Source organism: Microcaecilia unicolor, chromosome 3 (assembly GCF_901765095.1).
Source record: "Microcaecilia unicolor chromosome 3, aMicUni1.1, whole genome shotgun sequence".
In the NCBI taxonomy this organism is placed as follows: Eukaryota; Metazoa; Chordata; class Amphibia; order Gymnophiona; family Siphonopidae; genus Microcaecilia; species Microcaecilia unicolor.
Genome location: NC_044033.1, coordinates 175040786 through 175067307, shown reverse-complemented (window position 1 = coordinate 175067307; position 26522 = coordinate 175040786). Strand labels below are relative to the sequence as shown.

Genomic DNA, 26522 nt, shown 5'->3' with positions numbered 1-26522 from the left:
GTACCATGTGACTACAGGTTTGAGCTGATCAGTGCCCAGTCTCCCACATGCTCTGTCTTATGAGAATAATGGAGTTGGGCAAAGCATAGCAAATCTTTCGACAGACAGCTTCTGCAAGTGGTGGCTGGCAGGAATGTGTGTGCTAGACATAGGTTTCTCTGATTTGAGAGTGTTCTGTGTTACACTTGTGTGGCTAATTTTCTCCGAAGACAAGCAGGCTGCTTGTTCTCACTGATGGGTGACGTCCACGGCAGCCCCTCCAATAGGAAACTTCACTAGCAAAGTCCTTTGCTAGTCCTCGCTCGCCCATGCGCACCGCGCATGCACGGCCGTCTTCCTGCCTGAACCGGCTCGTGTTCGTCAGTCTTCTTTTGTCCGCGCTCGGTACGGTCGTGTTTTGCGCTGTTCGCGCCCCTTAAGTTGACCCTCGCGCGTCTTTTTGACCTTTCGCTAAAAAAAAGAGGGATTCCGGAGAAGGGCCTTTTGGTCTTTTTCCCTTTCCCTTACTTCTAGTTTTTGGCCCCGTTAAGTTTTCTTTCGTTTTCCGGGTAGGCCCCTTTGAGGCCTCGGGTCGAGTTTTTTTCTCCCCATCTTTTTGGTGCCTTACTGCAATTACGAGTTTTGATTTCGCCGGCGTGATTTTTCCGCCCATGTCATCGAAGTCTCCCAGCGGCTTCAAGAAGTGCACCCAGTGTGCCCGGGTAGTCTCGCTCACTGATAGGCACGCGTCATGTCTTCAGTGTCTGGGGGCTGGGCACCGCCCGCAGGCCTGCAGTCTTTGCGCCCTTTTACAGAAAAGGACTCAGGTAGCGAGATTGGCCCAGTGGAATGTTTTGTTCTCGGTCTCTTCGTCGGCATCGGCACCGGGAGTATCGAGTGCGTCGACAGCGTCAACACCTCCGCCCTCGGCCGCGACGGTATCGATTGCATCGAGGCATCGAACCTCTGCATCGTCGGGGCCGAAACATCGGAAGGCTGCGTCGGCGTCGGTGGTACTGGGACCTCCACTAGTGCTGATGTCGTCGGACGGTGGTGCTTCGACTGGAGTGCAGGTGAGGGCTGTCCATTCCCCTGCTGGTGGCGGTGAGCCTTCGGGTGGGTCTCCCCCTACCCTGAGGGCTCCTGCGGTACAGCCCCCCCCGAGATCGACCTTCTTCGGCCTCGGCCCCGAGGAAGCGACGGTTGGATTCTACATCCTCCTCGTCGGTACCGGGAAGCTCCGGTGACATGCTTCGTTTGAAAAAGTCAAAGAAGCATCGACACCGGTCTCCTTCCCGCGTCGGTACCGAGAGCTCTGGGTCGCCGAGGGAGTCGGCACCCAGTAGGCATCGGCACCGGGAGGACCGCTCACCCTCTGTTCAGGAGGTGTCGATGCGCTCCACCTTGGACAGCCCGGAACAGCCTCCACGCCCGGAACAGATTCTGACATCGACTCCTGCATCGGCTTCCATGTCTTTCTCCACAGCCGCCCTGCACGAGAGTCTCTGGGCCGTTCTCCCAGAGATTCTGTGAGAGCTGTTGCGCCCTTCCCCTCCGGTACCGGGGGTGCTTGCGCCACCGGTACCGTTGAGCGAGGCGCCGGCTGGCCCCTTGCCCGGGGTGAGGTCTCCGACATCGGTGCCGCTTGCGGTACCGACTGCGGTCGCCTCCCAGGAAGGCTCCCCGACGACGTCGGCGGAGGGAGCTTCGCTGGTGCGGGCTAGGGAGTCTACCTCTCGACGCTCCCACCGTGGCCGTGGTTCCACGGAGTCGAGTTGGGCACGGCTTCAGACACAGGTTCGTGAACTTGTGTCTGATACCGATGGTGAGGCCTCGTGGGAGGAGGAGGAGGACATCAGATATTTCTCTGACGAGGAGTCTGATGGCCTTCCTTCTGATCCCACTCCCTCCCCTGAAAGGCAGCTTTCTCCTCCCGAGAGTCTGTCTTTTGCGGCCTTTGTCCGGGAGATGTCTACGGCCATCCCCTTCCCGGTGGTTGTGGAGGACGAGCCCAGGGCTGAAATGTTTGAGCTCCTGGACTATCCTTCTCCACCTAAGGAAGCGTCCACAGTACCCATGCATCATGTCCTAAAAAAGACATTGCTGGCGAACTGGACCAAGCCTTTAACTAATCCCCACATTCCCAAGAAGATCGAGTCCCAGTACCGGATCCATGGGGACCCAGAGCTGATGCGCACTCAGTTGCCTCACGACTCGAGTTGTGGATTTGGCCCTAAAGAAGGCTAAGAGTTCTAGGGAGCATGCTTCGGCGCCCCCGGGCAAAGACTCTAGAACCTTAGACTCCTTTGGGAGGAAGGCCTACCATTCCTCTATGCTCGTGGCCAAAATTCAGTCTTACCAGCTCTACACGAGCATACACATGCGGAACAATGTGCGGCAGTTGGCGGGCTTGGTGGACAAGCTCCCTCCTGAGCAAGCCAAGCCATTTCAGGAGGTGGTCATGCAGCTGAAGGCGTGCAGAAAATTCCTGGCCAGAGGGGTGTATGACACCTTTGATGTTGCGTCCAGGGCTGCTGCTCAAGGTGTGGTGATGCGCAGACTCTCATGGCTACGTGCCTCCAACCTGTAGAATAGGATCCACCAGCGGATTGCGGACTCGCCTTGCCGTGCGGATAATATTTTTGGAGAGAAGGTCGAACAGGTGGTAGAGCAGCTCCACCAGCGGGATACCGCTTTCGAGAAGTTCTCCCGCCAGCAGCCTTCAGCTTCTACCTCCACAGGTAGACGTTTTTATGGGGGAAGGAAGACTGTTCCCTACTCTTCTGGCAAGCGTACAATCCTCCTCCTCGACAGCCTGCGGCCCAAGCTAAGCCCCAGCGCGCTCGCTCTCGTCAGCAGCGTGCGCCTCAGCAAGGCCCCTCGGCTCTCCAGCAAAAGCAAGGGACGAGCTTTTGACTGGCTCCAGCAGAGCATAGCCGCCATCCAAGTGTCAGTGCCGGGCGATCTACCGGTCGGAGGGAGGTTGAAAGTTTTTCACCAAAGTTGGCCTCTCATAACCTCCGATCAGTGGGTTCTTCAAATAGTCCGGCAAGGATACACCCTCAGTTTGGCCTCAAAACCTCCAAATTGCCCACCGGGAGCTCAGTCTTACAGCTTCCAGCACAAGCAGGTACTTGCAGAGGAACTCTCCGCCCTTCTCAGCGCCAATGCGGTTGAGCCCGTGCCATCTGGGCAAGAAGGGCTGGGATTCTATTCCAGGTACTTCCTTGTGGAAAAGAAAACGGGGGGGGGGGGGGGGGGATGCGTCCCATCCTAGACCTCAGGGCCCTGAACAAATATCTGGTCAAGGAAAAGTTCAGGATGCTTTCCCTGGGCACCCTTCTTCCCATGATTCAGGAAAATGATTGGCTATGCTCTCTGGACTTGAAGGACGCCTACACGCACATCCCGATACTGCCAGCTCACAGACAGTATCTGCGATTTCAGCTGGGCACACGTCACTTCCAGTACTGTGTGCTACCCTTTGGGCTCGCCTCTGCGCCCAGAGTGTTCACGAAGTGCTTGGCTGTAGTAGCAGCGGCACTTCGCAGGCTGGGGGTAAACGTGTTCCTATATCTCGACGATTGGCTGGTGAAGAACACATCCGAGGCAGGAGCTCTACAGTCCATGCAGATGACTATTCGCCTCCTGGAGCTACTGGGGTTTATGATAAATTATCCAAAGTCCCATCTTCTCCCAGTACAGAGACTCAAATTCATAGGAGCTCTGCTGGATTCTCGGACGGCTCGTGCCTATCTCCCAGAGGTGAGAGCCAAGAACTTGTTGTCCCTCGTCTCGCGGGTGCGAGCGTCCCAGCAGATCACAGCTCGGCAGATGTTGAGATTGCTGGGCCATATGGCCTCCACAGTTCATGTGACTCCCATGGCCCGCCTTCACATGAGATCTGCTCAATGGACCCTAGCTTCCCAGTGGTTTCAGGCTGCTGGGGATCTAGAAGACGTGATCCACCTGTCCACGAGTTTTCTCAAATCCCTGTATTGGTGGACGATTTGGTCCAATTTGACTCTGGGACGTCCTTTCCAAATTCCTCAGCCACAAAAAGTGCTGACTACGGATGTGTCTCTCCTGGGGTGGGGAGCTCATGTCGATGGGCTTCACACCCAAGGAAGCTGGTCCCTCCAGGAACGCGATCCGCAGATCAATCTTCTGGAGTTACGAGCGGTCTGGAACGCTCTGAAGGCTTTCAGAGATCGGCTGTCCCACCAAATTATCCAAATTCAGACAGACAACCAGGTTGCCATGTATTACATCAACAAGCAGGGGGGCACCGGATCTCGCCCCCTGTGTCAGGAAGCCGTCAGCATGTGGCTCTGGGCTCGCCGTCATGGCATGGTGCTCCAAGCCACATATCTGGCAGGCGTAAACAACAGTCTGGCCGACAGACTGAGCAGGATTATGCAACCTCACGAGTGGTCGCTCAATTCCCGAGTAGTGCGCCGGATCTTCCAGGTGTGGGGCACCCCCTTGGTAGATCTCTTCGCATCTCGAGCCAACCACAAAGTCCCTCAGTTCTGTTCCAGGCTTCAGGCCCACGGCAGACTGGCATCGGATGCCTTCCTCCTGGACTGGGGGGAGGGTCTGCTGTATGCTTATCCTCCCATACCTCTGGTGGGGAAGACTTTGTTGAAACTCAAGCAAGACCGAGGCACCATGATTCTGATTGCTCCTTTTTGGCCGCGTCAGATCTGGTTCCCTCTTCTGGAGTTGTCCTCCGAAGAACCGTGGAGATTGGAGTGTTTTCCGACCCTCATCACACAGGACGAAGGGGCGCTTCTGCATCTCAACCTCCAGTCTCTGGCTCTCACGGCCTGGATGTTGAGAGCGTAGACTTTGCCTCTTTGGGTCTGTCAGAGGGTGTCTCCCGCATCTTGCTTGCTTCCAGGAAAGACTCCACTAAGAGGAGTTACTTCTTTCTATGGAGGAGGTTTGCTGTCTGGTGTGACAGCAAGGCCCTAGATCCTCGCTCTTGTCCTACACAGACCCTGCTTGATTACCGTCTGCACTTGTCTGAGTCTGGTCTCAAGACCAACTCTGTAAGGGTTCACCTTAGTGCAATCAGTGCATACCATTACCGTGTGGAAGGTAAGCCGATCTCAGGACAGCCTTTAGTTGTTCGCTTCATGAGAGGTTTGCTTTTGTCAAAGCCCCCCGTCAAACCTCCTACAGTGTCATGGGATCTCAATGTCGTTCTCACCCAGCTGATGAAACCTCCTTTTGAGCCACTGAACTCCTGCCATCTGAAGTACTTGACCTGGAAGGTCATTTTCTTGGTGGCAGTTACTTCAGCTCGTAGAGTCAGTGAGCTTCAGGCCCTGGTAGCCCAGGCCCCTTACACCAAATTTCATCATAACAGAGTAGTCCTCAGCACTCACCCTAAGTTGTTGCCAAAGGTTGTGTCGGAGTTCCATCTGAACCAGTCAATTGTCTTGCCAACATTCTTTCCCCGTCCTCATTCCTGCCCTGCTGAACGTCAACTGCACACATTGGACTGCAAGAGAGCATTGGCCTTCTATCTGGAGCGGACACAGCCCAACAGACAGTCCGCCCAATTGTTTGTTTCTTTTGATCCCAACAGGAGGGGAGTGGCTGTGGGGAAACACACCATATCCAATTGGCTAGCAGATTGCGTTTCCTTCACTTACGCCCAGGCTGGGCTGGCTCTTGAGGGTCATGTCACGGCTCATAATGTTAGAGCCATGGCAGCGTCGGTAGCCCACTTGAAGTCAGCCACTATTGAAGAGATTTGCAAAGCTGCGACGTGGTCATCTGTCCACACATTCACATCTCATTACTGCCTGCAGCAGGATACCCGACGCGACAGTCGGTTCGGGCAGTCAGTGCTTCAGAATCTGTTCGGGGTTTAGGATCCAACTCCACCCCCCTAGGCCCATGTTTTATTCTGTTCCAGGCTACACTCTCAGTTAGTTGGATAAATTGTTAGGTTAATCTCAGTTATGTCCTCGCCGTTGCGAGGCCCAATTGACCATGTTTGTTGTTTTGAGTGAGCCTGGGGGCTAGGGATACCCCATCAGTGAGAACAAGCAGCCTGCTTGTCCTCGGAGAAAGCGAATGCTACATACCTGTAGAAGGTATTCTCCGAGGACAGCAGGCTGATTGTTCTCACAAACCCGCCCGCCTCCCCTTTGGAGTTGTGTCTTCCCTTGTCTTTGTCTTGCTACATACGGGACTGACGAACACGAGCCGGTTCGGGCGGGAAGACGGCCGCGCATGCGCGGTGCGCATGGGCGCGCTAGGACTAGCAAAGGACTTTGCTAGTGAAGTTTCCGATTGGAGGGGCTGCCGTGGACGTCACCCATCAGTGAGAACAATCAGCCTGCTGTCCTCGGAGAATACCTTCTACAGGTATGTAGCATTCGCTTTATCCTGCTGTCTGTGGAGGACTCTCTTACAGGTAAGTGCTTGCTTTGGTAAGGATGTTCAGAAGTCTTACCAAGTGTCTGCTGCTGATAGTCTAAAGTACAGTGTTGGCTAGGAGCAGTCATATTTTTGGGAGCAGCTTGATGACTACTTGTACCTGTCTTCCTGTGCCACACCAAGTCAGGAAGAATTATATTTTGGACCAGTTGAGCTGCAGCAGATAAAACAAAGTAATGCCACAGTATATAACAGCATCATATCAGGAATGAAACATTTAATGTGTATTGGTGGAGGGGGGGGGTGGTGAATTAGAAAACAGATGAGTGATGGTGGTAGTAGTACCATGAATTTCTTTCTGTGGGGAAAATTTTTTATTTGAAATGAGCCGTTTTTAACTTATTCCTTTTTTGCCTTCCACCTTTCAGAGAGAACCTGCCCAGTCACTTCAAGTTCAAAGAGTACTGCCCACAGGTTTTCCGAAATCTCAGAGAACGCTTCGGCATAGATGACCTGGATTATCAGGTAGATGGATTTGAAACTTTCACACTGTTTCATTTGCATTTTCAAGATGCAGTGTTGGTATTAGTAATTGCAATCCCAGATTGAAGACTCCAAGGAAACAACCCTTATGCCTTTATTTCTCTGAATAGTCTGTTAGCAATGATAATACCTTCCTGGGTAGAGCTACTATATGTCTATACGTAGACAAGCAGAGCTAGTTCTGGTTATCCTCAGTCTATCTGTAGACTTTTCCAGTTGAATGAAAATCAGGAACAAAATTAGTGGATCCATGCTGCTGCCCGCTTTATTGTAGCATATTTTTTTTACAGTTCATTTGCATAGATGTCTTTAAGTCTTTGGCCAAGAAGTTATCGAGTGCCATAAATTACAAATTTTGTGAAACAGAGATGTAAGAGCTTGAAATATCCGTAACCAGAACATAATTTTGAAACTTCTGTTTAGTTACAGATTCAAATCACTTTTGGCCATGGGTACTGCCAATTTTGTTTTCCTTTGTGATATTCCTATAATGTGGCTCTTTGCTGCTGGAGCATACGTTTATCAGTATAATACTGTACTATATAGTAACAATAGGCTCAGGTTCAATAGGTGTTGGTAGTAATGGTGGCAACCCACACAGAAGGTGTTCTCTCCACAGAAGAGCAACGAAGCAAAGGAAACAGTGGATACAAAAAAATCCTCTCTCAAGTGGTGTCTTCTTAAACAAGTTCTTTATTGGAAAACAGTTAAAACAACGACCCGACACGAATCGTGTTTCGGCCGTAAAGGCCTGCGTCAGGGGTCTATAAATAAACATAAATACAAATCAATAAACGAACATTTGAATTTCATATATAACACACTGAAATAAAAAACATATATATGTATCAAAAACCTTAAAAATGAGGTATAAATATACATGCATAGAGGAACATACCTATTCACTTCCAATCAAGAAAGAGAATATGTAGATAAAAATAACTGATCAACTTTCTGCAAATTGAAATACTCTGTGATATTGCTAATCTTTCCCCTTACATGTGTGTGTATTTCCATATCTGCTGCTAATTATTTGCTACCTTTTTAAAATGTGAGTACTAAAAGCCTGACATATATCTGTGCCAAATTTTTATCAGTGGCTGAAAATTCTTTGCTCTCAAAACACTCGAGACCTCTGAAGTCTCTGATTGATGTCTAAATGCTCTCTTTGTAGTCTTTATGAAGCTTGGTTACTAAAAGAGACTAGTTGCTCAAAGAGTTTGTGCTTGGAGAATCATTTGCAGACTGATTTTGGCCCCTGTGTAGGGTTGAGAGTCTGGCTGTGTTATAGCATGCCATTTTTGTGCTTGCTAGTTTCATGGCTAAAGTCTCAAAGCAAACAGTTTTAATCATGGGAGTAGTTTGTTTCATTTGGGGAGGGGGCAAAGGGTGGGGCATGACACAGCATATTCATTTGCATACATGCATCTTATGCATATTCATTATGGTTATTCAAAACACACATACAAGCCTAAAACACTGAATATGAAGCCAGCATATATATTTAACTGTTCATAAGCCAGCTTCATTAGAATTTCTCTCATTATGTCTCCTCTCACATTCACATAAATTAACAAGGGGAGAGTGCACTTTCCCTTTCCTCCTACCTAGGCTTGACACCATCACCCACTCATTTTCTCCTTCTCCAAATCCCAACTTTCTCCTTGCCTTCCTCCTTACCAGTACTTCCCCATAGCATGCACATGGATAGAAAAACATAGCCCCCCTCCTCCCAACCCCACCCCAAACAGGCAAAACGTTTTTCCTTGGGCCATCCACAGGCAGCACTTTTCCTCCCTACCCCAACCTGAAGCAGTATTTTCTTTCTATCCCTTCTTTCCCAGAGGCAGCACTTACCTCCCAGGCATAACTTTTTTCCTCTTGGCCCCCCTCCACTGACAGCACTTACCTCCAGGGGCAACTCAAAACAATCTGCTGGATGAGGTGGCATTCCCCCAGGCACCCAAAAGAGAGGGCCCCCTGAAAACTCTAATCAGGAAGCAGGGTGAGGAGCTTCCCTCACATTAAACAGTAATTAGGCAGTTGCCCCAAGAAAAAAAGAATACAATTTATATATATCCCAAGCTATACAAAAAAAAATTGCCTGCCAACGTTGGTTATAATCAACAAAAATCTGAGTTAAATTATGTTGCCTGGAGCTCTATTATAAAAAAAAAAATACTGACTCATGACTCTGCATTGTCACAGTGTTAAATGCAAGCATGTCTTCTGCATCCACAGGAACCTTCCTCTTTTGACAGTGGGTGCAGAGTGAACTAGAGCATTTTTGTCGGCTTTATTCCCAAATATTCAGTGCCATGCCATGTTATGTATATTTATTTTGATTGGCAGGGGCCTTTGCCCCAGAGCCTGCTTTAAAATAGGGCCAGACACTTTATGAAATAACACAAAATCCTGCAAAAAAGATATCAAAACCTAACCCACTTGGAGGGGCATTTTCCAAAGGGACGTCCACGTTTCGATAGGGACGTCCTTGCAAAACATCCTGATCCAGGGGCGGGGAAACCCGTATTTTTGAAACAAGATGGACGTCCATCTTTCATTTCGAAAATACCGTCGGGGATGCCCGAAGCCTTAAATTTGGTCGTCCTTAAAGATGGACGCCCCTAGATATGGACGTTTCTGATTTTCAGCGATTTTCGAAACCAAAGACGTCCATGTCAGAAACGATCAAATGCAAGCCATTTGGTCGTGGGAGGAGCCAGCATTTGTAGTGCACTGCTCCCCCTGACATGCCAGGACACCAACCGTGTACCCTAGGGGGCACTGCAGTGGACTTAATAAATTGCTTCCAGGTACATAGCTCCCTTACCTTGTGTGCTGAGCACCCCAAACGCCCCCCAGAACCCACAACTGTACACCACTACCATAGCCCTTACGGGTGAAGGGGGGCACCTAGATGTGGGTACAGTGGGTTTTGGAGGGCTCGCTGTTTCTTCCACAAATCTAATAGGTGTGGGGGGGGGGGGGGGGGGGGAGGATGGTGCTGGGTCCGCCTGTGTGAAGTGCACTCACCCACTAAAACTGCTCCAGGGACCTGCATACTGCTGTCACAGACCCGAGTATGACATTTGAGGCTGGCATAGAGGCTGGCACGACATATTTTGAAAGATGTTTTTTGAGGGTGGGAGGGGGTTAGTGACCACTCGGGGAGTAATGGGAGGTCATCCCCGATTCTCTCCGGTGGTCATCTGGTCAGTTTGGGCACCTTTTTGTGCCTTAGTCGTAATAAAAACAGGTCGGCTGAAAACGTCCAAGTGTTCATCAGGGACGTCCTTCTTTTTTTCTATTATGGGTCAAGGACATCCAGGTGTTAGGCATGCCCAAGTCCTGCCTTCGCTAAGCCTCCGACACGCCCCCTTGAACTTTGACCATCCCTGCAACGGAGTACAGTTGGGGACGTCCAAAATCAGGTTTTGATTATACCGATAAGGAAGTCCATCTTCTGATTTATGTTGAAAGATGGATGTCCTCCTCTTTCGAAAATGAGCCCAGCAGTGCAATAAATATTACACTGGGCCCTAGAGCACCGATATACCTGCTACTGGGAAACTGGAACAAGCTGGATTATTATACATTCTGACACTGACACTACATGCCATCAGAATCTTTCACCTCAGTTGCACATGTAAAATATGGACAGACCCTCACCCAATAACAATATAGGGGACCATTAAAAAACCATGCAGATAAAAACTGAAATGGAGACCCCCCCCCCCCCCCCCCACTCTGCCCAAGAAAGCCAGACTGTACAAGCAGGGCACTACTGGTCAGAGAGAAACAAATTGGGTTGTTTTTTTCTCCTATACTCTGCAAAATGCAAAACTAAAAAAAAAAATTACATTTCACAAAGCAGACACATCTCAATCCTTAAAAAGTATTAAATAAAAATTTTTTCTTTCCTTTTCTACCTTTTCTACCTTTGTTGTCTGAGCACTTTATTTTCCTGATTGGGCTGGTTCCACTTTCTTCCACTTTCCATGTGTCAGTCTTCTAAATTCTTTTCCAGGTTGGCTTTTCCATTTCTTCTCTCTCCTCTTGTCTTCCTTTCCTTTTTTACGTCTGTCTGGTGCTGAACTTTCATTTTATCAGTCCTAACTCCATTCCTGTCTCTCCTTCCTTCCTTCCCTTGCCTACAAGGCCATTCTTCCATCTCTTACCTTATACTCCATGTCCTATTGCCTCTCTTTCACAGTCTTTTCAGCCCCATCCCCTTTCAATGCCTCATCCTGTCTCCAGTCTTCCAGGTCATTTGCATTATATCTCAGCCGTTTACCACAGTCAAACCCTTTTTTCTTATCCCTCATTTAACACCTTCTCTCATTCTCCCAACCCATCAATATACCCTCACTGATATTTAAAATTGCCAAGTAATCACTATCTCCTTGAATCTCCCACTCCCATCTCATCTATCATCCCTGCTATGCTCCCCAACATTCTCCCATTCAGTCACCAAGTTCTACTCATCTTCTGCTCTGTTCGCTCCCCCCACACCCCTAGTTGCATCCATGTTCTGTCTTTCTCCCTCCTTCACCCCCTAGTCCATCCCTCTTCTGCTCTTTCCTCCTCACCCTACCCATACCCTCTAGTCCTATCCATCTTCTGCTCTTTCCCCCTCACCCTACCCATACCCTCTAGTCCTATCCATCTGCTCCTTTTCCCTCCCCCCTACACCCCTAGTTCCATCCATCTTCTGCTGACCATTCTCCTCTCCATAGCCACCATCATTCCTTCTGTGTCCCTTACTGTCTTGTCCAGCACTTCTCCTCTGCCTCCTGTCCCTATTCCCCTCCCATATTCATTATCTGCCCTCTGTCCCCATCCTTCCCCTGTGTTCATGTTCCACCTTCTGTCCAGCTCCTCCCTCTGCTGGCAGCTCTGGGGATTGGAAGACTAGGTGAGAGGGGGAGTGATACCAGGTGCTGCGGTGCTGGAAGGAGAGAAAGAAAGAAAGAGATGCTGCTACAGCTGCACCACTCGGAGGGAAGCCAGGCAGAAAAATGGGGTGGCAGTCTGGAGGCTTTCCACTCAGATGGCAGCTTGTTTGGGGGGCAGTGCCCCCCCCCCACCCAAACTATGCCCATGGTTTTAGTATAAACAAACAACCTCTCTCCCCCCACCTCAAAAAATAGCATTTTATTTTTTGTCCTTCAAGCTGCAGAAAATGCAACTTGCTAAATTTCATGCCTTTTTAAAAAGGAAAAATGTATAGTTTTTCTTTTGGCTAATAATGGTGATTTGCATTTTCTGTAGTTTTCTACAACTCTGGCTCATTGGACAGTTCAGGCGCATATGTGCAGCTACACCAAGGGAGCTGTTCATTTCATAATGAGGAGACTGGCTCTTGGGCCTGTGCTCTGCGTAAGCATAAGTAAGTCACTTAACATCAATATGCTTAGTTTATATTATAAGCTCTTTGGATGATAATCACGTAACCATGCACAAATGGTACCATAGATAACAAATGCTACAAGGTAAATATGGGTATAATGCCTTCACTTTAGAGCTTTCATACTAGGTGTGTGTTCCCCCCCCCCCCCCCCCCCCATCTAAGGGCAAAATAGCAGTTTTTTGGAGAAAGCATCTATATCTCTGTCCTTCCTTCCAAAACCTCTTTTGCCAGCAGAATCAGAAATTTTTACTGCTTGCTGTAACAGTTAACTAAACCCACGTCCTATAAGGAGACAGGCCCCAACCCAGTGTCCCCTTCCTTCTCTCTGGCATGCACTAACAGCTCATCCACTGTGACAGTTTTGAGTGCTTGACCCTTAAACCAGTACATGACTATTGTGCTTTGCAGGCCTCCCTGACACGCAGTCCTCCATACAGTGAGAATGAGGCCCATGACAGCCGCTTCCTACTGTCTTATGATAGGACGTTAGCTATTAAAGAGATTTCGAGTGAGGATGTCGCCGATGTACACAGTCTGCTCTCGCACTACCACCAGGTGAGATCCTTGTTCTGCAGATACAAAAAGCTTTGCTGGGTAAAGACCTGGGCAAAGAGATGTAAGTTACAATGGGATTGAGATGTTCTAATCGTGGTAATGTAAAAGCAATGGCAAAGTACAATGCCTTTGAAATGAAGGGAGGAAATGGTAAGACAAACTGGCTCAAAAGTAAAACATCTGTAATGGCAACTTTTCTACATTGTTCTGCAGAACACCATTTTAATAACTTAATTTTTAAATATAAAGTTGTGTCCCCAAACACTAGGGAAGGGGTATCCTCCATGCAAATTGAGTAAAGCAAACTAGATTACTGCTCTCAGCATGTACATAACGTGCCCTTTTTAATTTCTTTTAAGTCAATTCAGAAATTTTATAATAGGAGTAACCTAGCTCAAAGGTCACCATTAAGGGTAAACTAGTTCTTACCTGTTAACTTTTCTTTCCTTGTGTCCTTCAAGACCAGTCCAAACGCTTGGGTTTGTGTTGTCCTGCCAGCAGGTGTCTGTAGTATAATGGGTACACCTAATGATATTTGGAATGATGTAATTCCTGTAGGATAGGAAACACATATAAGTTCAATTCATATCTAAGGATCTTGCGTCCCAAGTTGTGGGCACCTTTAACAACGGAGGCACAGGTGATTTCTGTGATTTTAAAAAAAATCATTTATGCTATTAAGGAAAATTAGGAATTATTTCAATTAGTAATGCAGACCTTTTGCTTCCTCAAATTATAATATAAATGTGGCACCCTAAATATATAATACCTATTTTAAAACTTCAAACTGTACAAAATACAGCGGCTTGTTTAATATATCATGCTCATAAGTGAGACAATTATGCTGCTGCTTATGGAGCTTCTTTGGTTACCTATTGAAGCACAAATTCAGTGATTTTTGTTTTTCAAGTAATGTATGATGGAACTCTAGCATACATGTCAGATAAGATGCATATACCCAACAGTAGTGGAATGCATATGTTTGTTTCTCTTGTCAGCCTTTTCATACCAGGCGGCTACTGTCTGGAATTCTCTGCTTGTCCAAATTAGAGTGTTAAAAAACTACTTGTTTCAGACAGAAGGTGGTGAATACATTGCTGTTCTAGAATATGTGCTGTCTTAAATGATTTTATTGTATTATTGTAATTCTTGGTGTTTGCCCGGTCTCTTTGATTGGGATCTGCATATGGTGTTTTTTTTAGAATATAAGAGAAGTTGTATAATGTAAAAGAATGCATAAATTTTCAGATTGATGCTTTGCAAATTTCATGAAGAGGAGCTAAGGAGTGCTGTGCCCAAGAAGCAGATTGATCGAGCTTTTAAAACTCCAGAACTGGATGACCATGGATAGAGCAATAGCCTCTTTAACCCATAGAGCATTTGTTGCTTTTGATGCTGCTTCCCCTTTATAGGCTCCACCAAAAAGAATAAAGAGCTTTATCTAATTTCCTTACTGTCTTGGTACGCTTCAGAAACTTCAGCGTGTGTCCCATATCCAGTGTGTGCAAGACAACTGCACTACCCTCACTAAGATCCTGAAAAATAGGTAAAGTCTGATTCGGGTGGAAGGATGACATCACTTTGGGAAGGAAGGATGGAACTGAACTAAGCAGAACTTTTCCTGGCTAAAGACCAAAAATGTTCTTTACATGATAAGGCCTGTAATTCTGAAATTAACTTAGCTGAACAAATATCACCCCTTAAGTCAGTGTTTCTTGTAGTTATCTTAAGTTTCAAGTTTTTATAGTTGGAGTACTTTCAGGGTAAACCTCTGCCCATACAAGAGAATAAATTTAGGCAAGAAATTTTGAGCAAGCCTAAATCCTGTGATCTACCTGCAAGAGAAGAATCTGCCGCAGCCAATGGGGAGTAAGACAACTGAGGAGGCTCGTTTCTGTCAGAAATGCTTGAGGTGTCGCAAACATAATGGTATTTCCCACCAAAATTGGGTCTGCCACCAACGCAGTCACATTAACTGCAGGCTGTGCTTGGCTGGAGGAACCAGAGTGCTGCTCATCTGACAGTCCTTCAGCACTGCCATAGTGAACTACACCAGTGACCCTGCAGAGAGGCTAGTTTGACAGCGAATCATTTCCAGAGTATCTTCCTTTGCACGCTCCCCCCCCCCCCCCCCCCCTCCCAAGTAAACCACAGTGGGTAAATAAAAAACCATAGAAGCCCTGATAGCAACAAATGCTAGTCAAACTGTAAAACTGACCTTAAAACACACCTCTTCAAAGATGCATGTAAATGAGTCTGTATTAAGCTGTAGCAGGCAACCCAGGAGCCACCTTGGAAGATACTTGTAGCCCTCCCTCTCCTTCCCTTCCCTATCAATTATTGTAGTTCTTCCCCAACCCTAATAGTTATGTCTGAAATAATTTTGTCTACCTCATCTACTCTCTCTCTTTTCTTAAACGTTTCCACTATTCATGATGTATTTGTAAGCCACATTGAGGTGGGAAAATGTGACATACAAATTCAATAAATAAATAAATATTGTAAGCTTCCCTGAAGGTATTCCAAAGGGTGGGAGGATAGTAAGCCTATATTAAACTTGAAACTCTCTGAACAGCCATAAAGTTCGGTCACTCAGTTTTCTTCCAAAGAGAAGGTCCTAAAAAGCCAATTTCATAAGCAAAGGGATGGTCAGGGAGGAAAGGAGTGACTGGGACTCCTCAGGTGTGTTAACACCCTTAAAATATTTTAGAAAGCCATACATTCCCTCTAGGTTGCATCTTTTTTTTTTTTTTTTAGTATGACTGACAAAGAAAATGGAATTTTCCACCAGACGGCCAGAGATTGCACATCTGCAGGGCAAACGAACCCAAGGTCTGTGGACATTGGAAGAGTAATCTCTTCACATAGATCAACTGGAGCTCAGAATTGTGTGTTAAGAATGCAAGCATTCGCCACTCAGATTACAGATCGTATAGTCCAAGTCTAAACTGAAAACCAAGTCCAGACATAAACAAGCAAGGAGAGACCGAGTCATACATTTTGTCAGGAAGCCCTAGACATATGGACCTTAGTAGGAATGTTGAACACTATCCATCAAAACATCCTGTCAACAGCGTCAACCACATGAGTGGTCTCTACCAAAAGATCTGCCAAGATGTTTCATGATGGGGGACACGTCAAATCAGTATATTTTAGCAGGGTCCAATGCAAAATTTTACCAATTCTACTTTCAAACCAACAGTCAAGTGTCACGTCAGATGCTTTAGCCATTTCATGGGTGAAAGGCCTTCAATATGTGTTTCCTCGAGTACTGCTTATTTAGAAGGCACATAAAAGATACTTCAAGATTCTGCTCCTCTGGTTTTGATTGCATCACACTGGCCAAGACTGATTTGGTTCCCTGTATGGGTTAAGTTCAGCCAGAAGCCACATCTGGGTCTACTTCTAATTCCTCACCTCCCAAACCTCCATGCCTGGTGACATCAGCATGGATTTTGAAAGGAGGGTTTACTAGTCTTTGGGCCTTCCAAACTCTATTAAAAGTATTCTTTTAGCCTCCAGGAAGGACCCTACAAGAAAATCATATGCCCTGAAGTGGAATTATTTTATACAGTGGTGCTCTTCGTATGCTCCAAATACTTTTCCTACACAGTGGAAACCTTATTATGATACCTTCCTTACTCTTTCTAATTTAGGTCTTGGTACATCAACTTTGTGAGTTCATGTTAATGCAATAGCATCTTTACGTGACCAAATCAATTACCTGCCAATTACAAAACATCTCATCAGGTTCATGAAAGGCCAGCAGAACCTTAATCCCCCCCAATCAACTTGCCACCTTCAGTGGGACCTCACTATTGTTCTACTTCTATCAAATGCTTCATTTGAACCATTGGATACAGCGGATCTCAAATTTCTCTCTTGGAACGTATTAATTCTTTGTAGCAATTACATCAGCAAGAGGTGGTAAATTGTAAGCACTGGTCCACTAAGCACCTTACTTAGAATTGCTACTCTGCCATGATAGAATTGCGTCATGACAGAGTAGTACTCTGCACTCATCCCAAGTTTCTCCCAAAAGTGTCACACTTCCACATAAATCAGTCTATAACACCTGCTTTTCAGCCTTTCCCTCATAGAAGAGATTATCAAAAATCTCGCCATACTTTGGATTGCAAAAGCTTCGCATATTTCTCTTCAAAGGACTGTTTTTCCAACTTGCCCTTTACAACTATTTCTCTTGTAACCCCAACAAACAAAGGATTACCAGTAAAGAAACAAACCTTGTCTACGTGAATAACCGATTATGTAACTCATTGTTATACAAAGCAGTCTACATAAGAACATGAGTAGCCATACTGGGTCAGACCAATGGTCTATCTAGCCCAGTAGCCTGTTTCCAACTGCAGCCAAGCCAGGTCACAAGTACCTGGGAGAAACCCAAATTGTAGCAGCATTCCATGCTAAAAATCCCAGAGCAAGCAGTTGCTTCCCCATGTCTGTCTCAATAGCAGACTATGGACTTTTTTTCTCCAGGAACTTGTCCAAACCTTTTTTTAAACCCAGACATGCTAACCGCTGTTCCAGAACTTAACTATTCGTTGAGTGAAAAAATATTTTCTCCTATTTCTTTTAAAAGTATTTCCGTATAACTGTGTCTCCTGGTTCTTGTACTTTTGGAATGAGTAAAAAATCTGTTTACTTCTACACGTTCTACACCACTCAGGATTTTGTAGACCTTGATCATATCTCACCTCATCCATCTCTTTTCCAAGCTGAAGAGGCCTAAACTTCCTCATACGAGAGCCTGCAAATAGGTGGGAAAATGTGGGATACAAATGCAACAAATAAACAAGGGTGTACCTAGGAAAGGCAGCATCTTAAACATTGCAGTGAGCACTAGAACATCAATACACCCATTGTAAAACTAAACAAGACATTAGTAAAAATGATCCTACCAACAGAAACCCATGTCTTTTTCACAAACATAGAACACAGATACATCCTCACCAAGTATGGAATGAATAACCACAAACTAAAATTAAACTGAACCCCCAAGAAGCCAGATTCCGCATACAGTGCAACACCACAGAAACAGTGATGCATGTCCCCTAGTACTGTGCAAAATATAAAGATAGCAGATGTAAATTTGAAAAACTGACAACTACCAATCACCACTTTACAAATTAACAAATAGAAATAAAACAAAAAATAGAAAATAAGATGATTACCATTTTATTGGACTAATACATTTTTCCGTTAGCTTTCAGAGGCCAAAACCTCCTTCCTCAGGTCAGTACAGTATACTGCTGTTATGGTGCTGTCCTGACCTAAGGATGGAGGTTTTGATCTCTGAAAGTTAGTCAAAAATGTATTACAATTAGTCCAACAAAAAGATCACCGCGTAGGCAGGAGCTGTACAGAGAAGGCTTCCAGGGCTGGTCGAAGGCAGCGCTTACATTGCTGATGCTGCCGGAAGCCTCTAAGTTAAAGACCTGCAGAGTGGGGTGGGCGTGGGGGAGAGTGATACCGCACTGGTCGGGGGGGGGGGGGGGGGCGAGGGGACAGGACACCCATGCAGCACCGCACCGGGGGGGGGGGGGGAGGACATCCATGGCAGCACCCCTTCACGACGTGCATCCGGGGCAGCCCGCCCCCACCGCTCCGCCCTCAGTACACCACTGTGCCTGTCAATGGCGAACGCAATGTTGCACAAATGTACCAGGTGTTCTTTGTGAGCAACAGGATCCAACAGCCACACAATTCCACTTACTCTTCCCTGGGTTGAAGCGCGCTTGGAAATAAACTGACAATTGATGAATGTTGTGCCCAGGTGGGATTGGGGGAGCATGCTCAGGTTCTGAGCTATAGGACAAAGGACCACATTGGTGTCGTCTGGTGGCATCGCCCACATTTTTGGCAGTTGGATCCTGCTGTTCATGGAGAATAACCTTTAACAGGTGTGCTCCACCTGCTTGAGGGACAGCGCAAACCCGAGTGTCTGGATTGGTCTGTGGGATAAGGAACGACAGTTTAATGCACTAGGTGATTAAACTCTGATTTTTCAAAGTGTAAGGTTCCTGTGCTACCAGTATTTTAAGTCTGTTTAATTTTATAAAGACAAGGCTTATGTGTGTGTGTTTTTTTTGTGTGTGTGTATATGTGGGATAGTACATAGTGAAATGCCATGGAAACACACTCCTTCCCCAGTTCCTGGCCATGTATCGCCTCAGTGTGGACAGTGAGGATAACTACATGTTGGTGATGAGAAACCTTTTCAGCCATCGACTGGCAGTACATAGGAAGTATGATCTGAAGGTGAGTGTTCAGAGTACAGGCAAAACTATTGCATGTTAGGAGACAGTGTCCCTTTTCTTTTTACTTCCATTTTTTATAACCATCTTTTTCTAGTCATTTGAAGGCAGGCAGTCCTAGTGATGCATAGCAGCATTTCTCTAGCAATTTGAAAGTGTGCTCCCTGAGATAAGGTAGCTATTTCTGCAAGAATAGGTTTTGCCTTTTGTCAGTTGCTAGACATGCTGTAATTTGAAGCCACATTTAGCATCTTCTGACACCCGGAAATATAAGGATGATGCATCTGTTTTATGGTGAGCATAGTTTTATTCTCAAACAAGAGCAAACCAAAGGTTCCACCTCCCTCCCCATATTTGTGTGCCATCTCATAGAAGCAGGAAATGTATGAATCTCTACTGCCTTTCAAGCACTCCCAGTCAAGGTTTCAGTACTACTGGTTAAGTGACTTACTTATGCAAGCAAAATGCAAAGAAATAGAGAAGAAAACCAAAATGCCTCTGTATTGATTCATGATGAGACCACAGCTTGAGTATTTTGTGTGCAGTTCTGGTGACTGCATCTCAGAGATATACAGTGGCTCCGTAAATAAAAAAAATACAGAGAAACAACTAATTTAAATGATTAAGGCTAAAGAGGTTAGGGCTCTTTAGTTTGGAAAAGGCAGATATGATAGTGCATGCAATCCTGAATGGAGTGGAATGGGTAAATGTGAATCTATTCTTTTACCCTTTTTCAGAAGGTACAAAGACTAGGGCCCGCTGTGAAGTTACCTAATAGTACATTTTAAATACAGAATAAATGATTTTTTTTCACTCATCTTACAGTTAAGCTCTGGAATTCATCACCGGAGCAAGTGGTAAAAGCAGTTAATGTAGCTGGGTTAAAAAAACAGTTTGAACAAATTCTTGGAGGAAAAGTCTGTAAATTAAGATACACCTGAGCAAAGCCACTGCCTTATTCCTAAGGTTAAGTAGCATGGAATCTTGCTACTTTTTCTTATTCTGCCAGTTACTTAAGACCTGGATTGGCCACTGTTGGAAATAACACTTGTGTATTTCTGAGTGTGTAATTAGCCTGTCAGAAATAGACCACCAAAGTAATCTTTTGTTGCATTTGATTAGTTTTAAAGCAAACTTCAACCTGTATTTTTGATTTCTATCTTGCTATGGTAGGAAACCAGAAAGTTACTTTGTACAAGGAGAGTGCCCTGTCTTGCTTTGACACTGCAGTACTGTGGGTTTTTTTTTTCCCCCCAATTGTGGGGAGTGGGGGATATCAGGTTAAACTTTTTCCAGGTTTCCAAACTAAAGTCCTACCACTGAATTAAATGGCATCCCTAGCTGGATGAGCAGGAGGATACTGGCAGACCTGCTTGGATACTCATTTTTTCCCTCCTATGATTTCATACTGTCATGGGACACTCATCACTGTGCTTTCCGTAACAGGACTGCTCTCTGTGACTGAATAATTTAACTTGATACCTTCTTTTACACTGAAAATGTGGGGGGAGGATACTTGGAGAGAAATTGATTGAGAGCAGCAAAGAAAAGAAATTTGTGAACTCCCATCACCAAACTAGAGAGTTCAAAATATTACATAAAACTTCAGATGTAAAGAAAATATTTAAAGATATTAACTTCAGCAAGGGAGCAACTGCAGATGGCCATTGCCAGTGTGATGGATCTTTTTCTGATGAAAGTCAAGCAAATGTGTTTTGTGAGTGGAAATAAAATGAGTAGAAAACTGATGCTTAAAAGATGCATGTTGGCCATAAATAGGATGATTAACTGAATATATGTTAGAACTGGCCAGTTTCTGGTATTAAGGATCTTACCACCTCATTTCACGGAATGTATGAATTAGATAAGTTGAGTAACACTGGATTTTTAAAATTCTAAATCACAGCAGTTGTTTTTTCAGCTTAGAGGTTATGAATACTATATAAGCTTGAAGTTCTGTTAGGCTCCAGAGCCAAATGGATTAGCAGGAAAATCAAGTTCTTACATTTTTCAGATGCAGTAACCAGAATTGTACATAGTACTTATGGTGTGATTGCACCATGTAGCAATAGATAACAAAAACAAAAAAAGCATAATTCCTGTGTTCCTAATAATTCCTAATGTTCTGTTTGCATTTATTGGCTTCCACCGCACACTGAGAAGACTTCAGTTTGTCCACAATGATGCCTAGATTCTTTTCTTGTGTGTCAACCTCTAATGTAGAACCTAACATTTTATTACTTTAATTAGGATTATTCTTCCCTATGTGTATCTTTATTCTGCTGTTTGGATGCCCAGTCTTCCACTCTTGCAAGATACTTCTGCAATTTCTCACAACCATATGCAGTTTAACAACTTTGAATAATTTTGTGTCATTTGCAAATTTGATTAGCCAAGACAGCCAATTTTGGTTGTGCCTGAGCCCAAAGTGGGTGGGTACAAGGTTTTCTCTCTGCCCCCCAGCACCTCCCAACTCAAAATATAAATACTTTAGCTGGTGAGGATCCCCAGGCTCTGTCAGCTGACGTTTTTCTCCAAAGATGGCCAGAACTCCCTTTACAAAGCTCGGCAGGCAACAGTAACTCCTTGAGCCACCGATGCCAGCACCCTGTTCATGTTTAGTTATCGGTGGCTCAAGGATGTTACCTTGTCTGCCAAGCTTAGTAGAAGGGAGTTCTGACAGGACTTGGGGATCCTCACCAGCTAACAGCAGGGTCAGGACTGGTGTTAACCATGATAGGGCCCAGGGCAGAAAATAAAAAAATTCTTCCCCCACCAATTCCCTCTCCTCTCTACCTCCCCGCTAATCTCCCCTTCTGCCATTATAATCACACCAATTGATCTTCACCAAATACAAAACAGGGGATCACAAATTAGAAATAAAAATATATAGACAACAATTGAACTAGTAACCTTAGCATGTACTACAACACTGAAGAAATAAAAATGGAAATGGTTTTCCTTTTCTATTGAACACAGTAAAAAGACATCTGCTGTGCACATTTTCTGAAGCTAGCATATTTTATTTAAAACGTTCAAAATAAAATTCTTTTTCTACCTTTTGTTGTCTGGACATTTTATTATTCATGTTTCCAGTTTCTCTTTCCCCTTTCCCGTATCTTCTGCTAATTCTCCTTCAGTCAGCTGCTGTCTTTGTCTTTTTTTCCCCTCTTGTTCCATTTCCTCACTACATATGCCTTTGACATACTGATCTTTCCATTTTAACTTTCCTCCCTTTTTTTTCAGATACCTGTCAAAGTTCCATTTCCTTCTTTCACCTACTAGCATTCCTATTCCCCATATTTCCCAGCTTTTCATTCTCTTACATCTTCAATTTACTCACCATTACCATATTTCTACTCTCTGTAATCACTATCCTCTCATTCATTTTCTTGCTACCCATCCTACCTCTCAGCCTTTCCACATAGTTTCCACCATTCCTAGTGTCTAGCACCCTTCTGATCCCTCTTTCTCCCGTCTGACATCTCCCTGCCCCTTCCACTCTGCCCCCACCATCGTCCTGTCCCTTATTTCTTCCCTTCTTCCCCCTCTTCATGGTCCAGCACTTCTCCTTTATTTCTGCAAGACCCAACACGGACCTCAGGGGTCTATTGAGAAATAAAACGTGAATATTAAAATATAAAAATAAATTATAAAATGTTAATAAAAGATCACATACATAAAAAGTACAGTAAAGCAATATAAATAAATCCCAGTGATATGTAAATGGGTGGAGGTCCAATTAGAGTGTCAGTCAGTGCAGATGTGAGCTACACAAAAAGCATAAAAAAGGAATATACCAATATAGTGTGGAAAGGACAGCACAGTAATCACCAGTAGGTATGAAAACATTTCCAAATATAATGTGAAGAGAACCGAGCCTATGTATGTTATCTATCAAAAAAATGAGAAGATAATCGTGTCAGTCTTACCTATGTCATATGTCAAGAACGTAAGAGAAGAACAATGTTAAAAAACAGGTTCTTAAACGCATATAAGACTCCTAATGGAGTGGGAAAAACATATATATTTATTTATTGTTGCATTTGTATCCCACATTTTCCCACCTATTTGCAGGCTCAATGTGGCTTACAATTTTCCGCATTGGCTGTTGCCATTCCAGAATAAAAGATACAATTGGTATTACATAGAGAACATGGGTAACATAATAAAAAATGAACTATCAGGTAAAAAGGGAAAATATTCAATTGGTATTAAATATAGAATATAGGTGACATAATAAAATTAGACGATCAGGTATAAAGAGAATACCTTCAAAGTATCAAGTAAGTGGTAATGCGTTACAGTTCTTATTATGGATCATTGTGGTATGCCTTGTCAAAGAGATGAGCCTTCAGTAAGGAGAGTAAGGAAAGAAAAGTACATTCCTCAACAATAAAACCGCACAATAAAGCATATAAATAAAATAAGATATATGGCAATCTAATCTCAGGAAATAAAATAATGCATTACTTGGCTTGAATCTGTCCAATATAAATCAATTCAACAAAGTTTATTATTTCAGTGGGCTGCGTTAAGCATCACTGAACAAATCTTGTGCACACTAAGGAAAAAAAAAGGAAAAAACAATTTAAAACGTCTGGATTTTCAAAAGGCGTTTGATAAACTACGTCATTAAAGTCTCCAGAGAAAATTGGAGAGTCATGGGATAGGAGGTGGTGTCTTATTGTGGATTAAAAACTGGGGGTTTTGTTTGATTTTGTGTTTACTTTTGTATTCTCTGTATGACAAAACCTTTAATAAAAATATAATTTAAAAAAGAAAACAAGGGTTAAACGGTCAGTATTCTCAATGGAGAAGGGTAGATAGTGGGGTTCCCCAGGGGTCTGTACTGGGACCGCTGCTTTTTAACATATTTATGAATGATCTAGAGATGGGAGTAACTAGTGAGGTAATTAAATTTGCTGACAACACAAAATTATTCAAAATTGTTAAATTGCAAGAGGTTTGTGAAAATTTACAAGAGGACCATACGAGACTGGGAGACTGGGTGTCTAAATGGCAGATGACGTTTAATGTGAGCAAGTGCAAAGTGATGCATGTGGGAAAGAGGAACCCGAATTATAGCTATGTATTGCAAGGTTCCACGTTAGGAGTCACCGACCGGGAAAGGGATCTAGGTGTCGTCGTTGATGATATATTGAAACCCTCTGCTTAGGGCTATAAAAAATATATATATATGGCAAACAAAATCAGAAAACAGAACTTAAAGAAAAGCATGCAAACTTCCAGCCTGCAATGCTAGTAGTGCCTCAGTAAAAAAAATTCCATACTGCTGTTTTAATACATCATTCATGATTAAGGCAAGGTTACTAGATGTTCCTGCAAAACGTGCCGATAGATAATATTGAGGATATGATCACTATTGAAAAGTACTTACCCGAAATTAAAGTGATCACCAAATTTGTGCCAGAATGCTGTCGGTTAGAAAACCGCCAAATGAGCAGTGCATCACAGGTATATAAACCCTACAATTGGTGCGTCGTGAAGTGACGTAGTAAACGAATGACGTCGTGCATATATTAAATCTAAACCATATAGTGTGAAAATGGGGGAGGAAGAAAAAGACAACAGAAATAAAATGTGGACCAGAAAGAGTGAAAAGGGTGCAAAACCTCTGATCAGTGATGGAGAAACCAGTGTTATTAAAAGAAGTGTTGCAGCATAGCATAACTTTGAGAGAAAACACTTTGGAATATGACCTATGTAGATTATGAATAACAAGCGTGCCAGAGTGAATAGCAATGCAAATCAGAATGTTATCATGGTAATACATATGGACAAATATAGCATGTTAAATTATAAGCATGCAAAATAAATATCAATACAAGTCAAAATGTTGTCATGGTTGTACAAAGCATGTTATTTCGTTTTACAAACCCTGTTCTCATTTCATGTTTGCATAAACCTCTTATTAGTACAAAAAACAAAGGCTGTTCCTATTTGGGGCTATACTGTGATCTTCATCACCAAATGGCTTAAATGGTGTGTACTCTTTTTCCACCATATACAATTGATGGCCAAAACAGCACAATTACTTATTCAAAAGTTGATTCGCTCTCCAGAAGATGGCAGCGTGTTACCACACACTTCAGTATCAATTGTATATGGTGGAAACTAGAGTACACTATTTAAGCCGTTTGGTGATGAAGATCATCATAGCCTCTGACACAGCCCCTTTGGGTGAAACATGGCCTGTGTTGGGCGTTCTATTAGGCTGATACCTTACAATAAAGATTTATCTGTACCTACTACTGATCTGCTTTGCTTGTTTCCACATTGGAGTTTGCAGATAGTCTGCCTTGTTTTTCAAAATTATCTATGCAGGAAAATCATGGTAAGGCTCACTGCACAAAACAGCTGTAGAAAAGGCGCCAATTTGACGATAAGGAATGCGACCGCACACTTTCATTTCTATTGAGAACTTTGGTTTGCTGATTTATGAGCTTCAGCTTATTATTTTAGATAAGACTGATTTTCTGTTGACGCCTGACGCAGGCGCGTTGGGTCTAGTAATAAAGGACTCTTGATTTTCCCCAAGGCTCTTGGTGCATTTTTTGCGTTTATAATAAACTTAAAAACATGAAATATGATTGTAGCAACCCACTTATTGAATATCATAAAACAATGCTCAATAGTGATACCTGCCAGCAAGCTTTATCTGGCATAGCCCCCACACTCTGGAATGCACCCCCTGGAAGGCTTTGCTTAATACAAGACTATTTGTACTTCAGGAAGCATGTGAAAGCTTGGCTCTTCAGTGACACTAGCTGCACATACTACAGGACATGTTTATCCACTCCTACCCTAGCTAAGATAATTTTCAAGCACTTTTCTGATTTCATATGCAACTTACTTAAATTAGTCCCCTTATTTTCTTACTCCTGTTACTCTATCTGTATATTCCACCTGTGCTTACACCCAATGCTGTCTGTTAAAATGTTTTATTACATATTCTGTTGACATGGTAAGCAGTGTATGAATATTTTTACTGCTGTAATTGTCTATTCTCTAAGGATAAACAGGCTTCTATATTCTCACGAGTTGGTGACGCCGATCTGGAATGTTTCCAAAGCTAAAAAGAGAGCTTTTGTGGAGCATGAGCCTCGCTCCACCGCTCATGCGCGAGTGCCTTTCTGTATGTCATGCGAACGCGGTCTCGATTCTCTTTTTTTTTCCCGCGTGAGAAGAAGGTGCTGTTTTTCTCTGAGGACAAGCAGGCTAATATTCGCACAAGTGGATAGACACCATCCTGCGTTGCCCGGTTCAGCAATTTGCCATAGAAAAAAACGAGAGCATTTTGGAGCACGAGTGCCTTCTCACCTGCGGCGTGACCGTGC

The 26522-nt window shown here is 44.3% G+C and overlaps 1 protein-coding gene across 2 annotated transcripts in view; it reads left to right on the top strand.

The window, feature by feature from the left end:
* The window catches only part of PIP4K2C (phosphatidylinositol-5-phosphate 4-kinase type 2 gamma), a 63085-nt gene that overhangs the window by 10622 nt on the left and 25941 nt on the right, over window positions 1-26522 (top strand). For both annotated transcript variants that reach the window (XM_030196611.1, XM_030196610.1), the window contains exons 3-5: window positions 6804-6900; window positions 12740-12886; window positions 19019-19165. In XM_030196611.1, the coding sequence (XP_030052471.1) occupies window positions 6804-6900; window positions 12740-12886; window positions 19019-19165 (391 nt within the window). The remainder of the gene's footprint in view (window positions 1-6803; window positions 6901-12739; window positions 12887-19018; window positions 19166-26522) is intronic.